At 33.8% G+C, this 4,270-nt stretch overlaps 1 protein-coding gene across 1 annotated transcript in view; it reads left to right on the top strand.

The window, feature by feature from the left end:
• The first annotated feature begins 942 nt into the window (after positions 1-942).
• The window catches only part of SEMA3A (sema domain, immunoglobulin domain (Ig), short basic domain, secreted, (semaphorin) 3A), a 257,094-nt gene continuing 253,766 nt past the window's right edge, over positions 943-4,270 (top strand). The window contains exon 1 of the mRNA XM_012650120.1: positions 943-1,054. Coding sequence (XP_012505574.1) covers positions 943-1,054 — 112 coding nt within the window. The remainder of the gene's footprint in view (positions 1,055-4,270) is intronic.

The following is a 4,270-nucleotide window of genomic DNA, read 5'->3' as shown; positions in this document are numbered from 1 at the left end:
GGAATGATCTCTAACAAGGCTTTAAAACCTTCAGAGGTTAAAGTTATATTGATGAGGAGAGATACACACACACACACACACACACACACACTTACACACATATAATACACAAGTTCAGCAAGATTGCATAATGAGCGTGAATTGTAAATTTTGTAGGTAGCGGAATTCAGATTTTTTAAATCAAAATTGCACCAAAAATGGCTATAAAACAACGCTTGCCTTGGGAAGTAAATTTATAGCTACATGCCTTTCACAGGCACGCTGGAGGGTTCTGCTCCCGGCTCTAATCTCTACGAGATGGTTTTTGCATGTGTTGTGTGACAGGAGGGAAGGGGAGTGGGTTGAGCTCGCCTGTTCTCCCATTGTCAGCCGGTCTAGTGAGTGTTGGGAAAACCTGTCTGCGGGATCTTGTGTCATCTCTCCCTACATGTGTACAGGAAAAGTCCGCGCTGCTCGCGGTTCCTCTCTCTCCTCTCTCTCTCCTCTCTCCCTCCCTCCCTCCCTCCCTCTCTCTCTCTCATTCTCTGTTTCCCTTTCATTCTGCTTCCCCGGAGCCGAATGAAGCAGGGAGCGGGATTAGAGTCTGCCACCGGCTATCAGAGGAGCTTAGATAAAAGGAACTGCTTCTTAAGCACCACTGCAGCAGCCCTTGTTAATTTTTTCTTTTTTTTCTTTCCACACAACAGTTGTACCTCATTATCCGGTGCCTGGCTCGGATTTTTTTTTTTTTTTCTTTTTGGAGGGTTTGAAGTTTCTGTGCTTCAGGGACTGTTACAGAAGAAGAGGTGTTAGTGTTGCCATGAGGTCTTGATTGTCTGCATTTATGAATGAAACTGACCTAAATCACCTGTTACCTCCAGTTTCCAGATTGTTTGAACTTCTCTGGCGGCACAATACAGGAAGGAAGACTAAAGCAGCACAGGGACCTACGGCGTCTGCAGCATGGGCTGGTTGGCTAGGATTGTCTGTCTTTTCTGGGGAGTGTTACTTACAGCAAGAGCAAACTATCAAAATGGAAAGAACAATGTGCCAAGGCTGAAATTATCCTACAAAGGTAAATCTTTATTTTTCTTTTATTTGGCTAGCTTTGTAATCCACCCCCCCCCTTTCATTCCTTGAACTCCTTCCCAACCCAAGCCATCAAACCTTTAGTTTAACCTGGAAAACCTGTGTGATTATTTGTATTTTGCTGAGATGATTTAAACCCCCCTTTAAAAAAAAAGAATGTCTTCTGTTTGATATATGACAATTTAAATGCAAACAAAGAACATTTAATCACATTTGCAGAGAAGAGCTGCATGCCTGGTACATGCCGATCCTTATATCTTATGATCCTATCTATGTTTTGTTGATTTTTCTGACTTTACTTCTTTGAAAATATTTTTGAAAAAATACTAATGCAAAATTGTCTCTTTGTAGATGTGCATGCCTCACCTATAATAATTGTTAAGATGAATTGCATTTTCTTAGTTTGAGGCACTAAATGGTTAATAGTCATCATGAATATTCAGTTTGTTCAAATCTGACAATCAGATGCTTAACATAAGCAGTAGATCATGGTTTGCCAAGAGAATATAAACTGGATAGAACAGACTAGTTTTCCAGTGTGTTATGACTGTACAAAAGACTGTGTATTTGACTAATTGGTGTAAAGCTAAAGTCTTTGAAATATAATGTTATTTAATTCCATATGTACTTCAGTGAGAATTGAATAGACATTGCTCTCTAGTTACATAGATAGTTGAGTGAACTTCTTTTTTAAAAAGTATACATGAAAGAGAAGAGTAAAAGCAGCTTTATCAAATGGTACTAGATTTGGTTACAGTTTAATGTGTGTGCTTGTTTTTTAATAAGAATTTTTAAGACAATATTTGTTCTACATGTGTTTAGATACATTTTATAGATACATGTATAAAGTAATACTAAAATAGATTCCAAAATGATATATATAATTGTAGTGGCAGAAAATACTTATATGACTCAGGTATTATTTAAATGGAGTTGAAGATTAAACTGTTCTAACTCAAGTAGTTTAACTCCCTAAGGTGTTGATTTCTTATGATTCTCAGATTTCTAGAATTGGGGGTGGGGCAGTGAGAAGCTCTGTGCTTATATTTTAGCTTATAAGGAAAAAGAAAATTATTGAATCTATTTGTAGAGATATATGTCTACTGTACACTGTTATTATGCCAGAAAACATATTCTTTAATTTTCACATGATGGAGAACATCTCTTTCTGAGTGCTCTGGTGTGAATGAGGATCTCAAATAAGAAAGAAAGATGTAATTTTCACACTTTGGATTAGAAAATTAAACATCTATAAAATGTGTTTATTTGGATTTAATACTCATCAGATAAAATACATTGAATTGGAAAGTATATTTATTTTTTAGTATAATATTTTCTTACTTATCAAATTGGGAATAGATTTTAAGCATAAACAAGTAAAATTGCAATTGTACTTATTTTTCAAGTTTTAAAAAATCATATAGCATCAATTAAATATTTAATTAAATCTCTATTATGTTTCTATTTAGTAACTGTCTTTAACTTATTTCCATAGTATATGATATTATGACATCTGTGTTTTCATCAGTTTTGCTTTTTATTTTCACTCCTTGGGAAGGTGTCATCAAACAATTCTTAGGTTGATGGTCCTCTGTATCCAAGTTTTGTTCCTTATGAGTAAGTTTTACTTACAACTTCAGTTCTGAAAGATGTGAGTGGTGATTTGCTATAATTTTAGCTTAACAAATTTAAAATCATGATATAAATTTTTTAAATCTAGATTTTAATACATTTGAGTATATTTGTCTAAGTGCTAAATAAATTATAAAATAAAATAAAAATAAAGAATTATGTTTCTTTATTTTGCAAGAATTTCATTCCATGGTAATAAACTCTCTATTATAGAGGAGGCACTTGTCCTTTCTATACATTAAAAATATAGCATTTAATTGGAATATCTCTTTGTTGGGCACACCTGCTTTAAACTTTATAATGAAACAAGCTTATATATTGACAATATGTGTGTATTTGACATTGTCTTTACATATCTTTCATAGCAGTGGCATCCATTAAAATTATTTTGCTTTCATTTAAATCAAAAATTGACCTATAGCTACATAATAATTCTATTGATTAACTAGAGCTTGGCAATTTGGTAAAATATCCTGTGAAATAAACAACAGCAAGAGGCATAAAAAGAATGACCCAGGCAATTATTTTCTGTCATTTTATTGGTCTGTCATTACCTTTTTGTCTCTATATGTATACTTGTTTTGCCAAAGAAAGCACCTGGTAGCCAATTGTCAGTACTTTGTTTCTAAAGTATAATAGAAGTTTTCTTCTTTTTAGCTACTTCTTGTTCCTCCTTAATTAGATGTCAAACACAGTTAAAACATCCACTGCATTACCCTTAAAAATATTCTAGCATGATTCATGAAGAGTTAAATCCCTGCCAACCTTAATTTCCCATGGTCACTTGTTTTCAAAGATCCACCATTAACTCTCTCATTGCTAAGGTTGCCAAGATGAAGTTTCAGGCAATCACTGTGCTTAGTTTCTATTTGTCATCTTGCCTAGTAGGAGATGAAAGAGATTTGATAAGTTAAATGAGAAAGAAAAATAAGTAAAAACAAAAAGGTAGCCTTTGTAGTGAATATACATGCATATCAAATAAGACACCTCTTTACTTTCTAGGAAAAAGGAATTGAATAGATGTGTTCAGGACCATCTGGAGAAGTGATAATATTAGAAAAATGGGGTATGCTGGCTTTTCCTCTAAACCAGTCTGATTTAGAATCCTTATGGGGGAAGAAAATGTGAGAACTCTGTAAATCTCAGCAGTCACATAGAAATTATCCTTAAGAAACATTCACTCAGAGATACTTTTGTCCTCTTTAAATATATGTAATAGAGTTAAATGTTAAAATACTTTTTTTCAAAATGATGTATAACTGTTTATTTCTTCTACAAAACCAGTCAAATTTCACTTTTCTCATGGATTACTAGAAAACGTTATATTCCATTTGGGATATGTGGTACAATGAAGTCTTCAGAAAACTACGTGAATCACAAGAAAATAAACTGGGCTTTGGGTTTTAAATAAATGACAAATGTTCCATCATTCAATATAATGGGCTTTTCCAGGACCTTGTGTGCTTCAGTTTTACTAGAAATCAAAGGCACATACAAGTCTCAATGTGACGATGATCCTGCGAACCTAAAGGTCAAATCAATGATTTTAACCTTACCTTGATAGAGAGGA

This window comes from Propithecus coquereli, unplaced genomic scaffold (assembly GCF_000956105.1).
Source record: "Propithecus coquereli isolate 6110/MARCELLA unplaced genomic scaffold, Pcoq_1.0 Scaffold312, whole genome shotgun sequence".
Lineage (NCBI taxonomy): Eukaryota > Metazoa > Chordata > Mammalia > Primates > Indriidae > Propithecus > Propithecus coquereli.
This window is presented reverse-complemented; position numbering and strand designations above follow the sequence as displayed.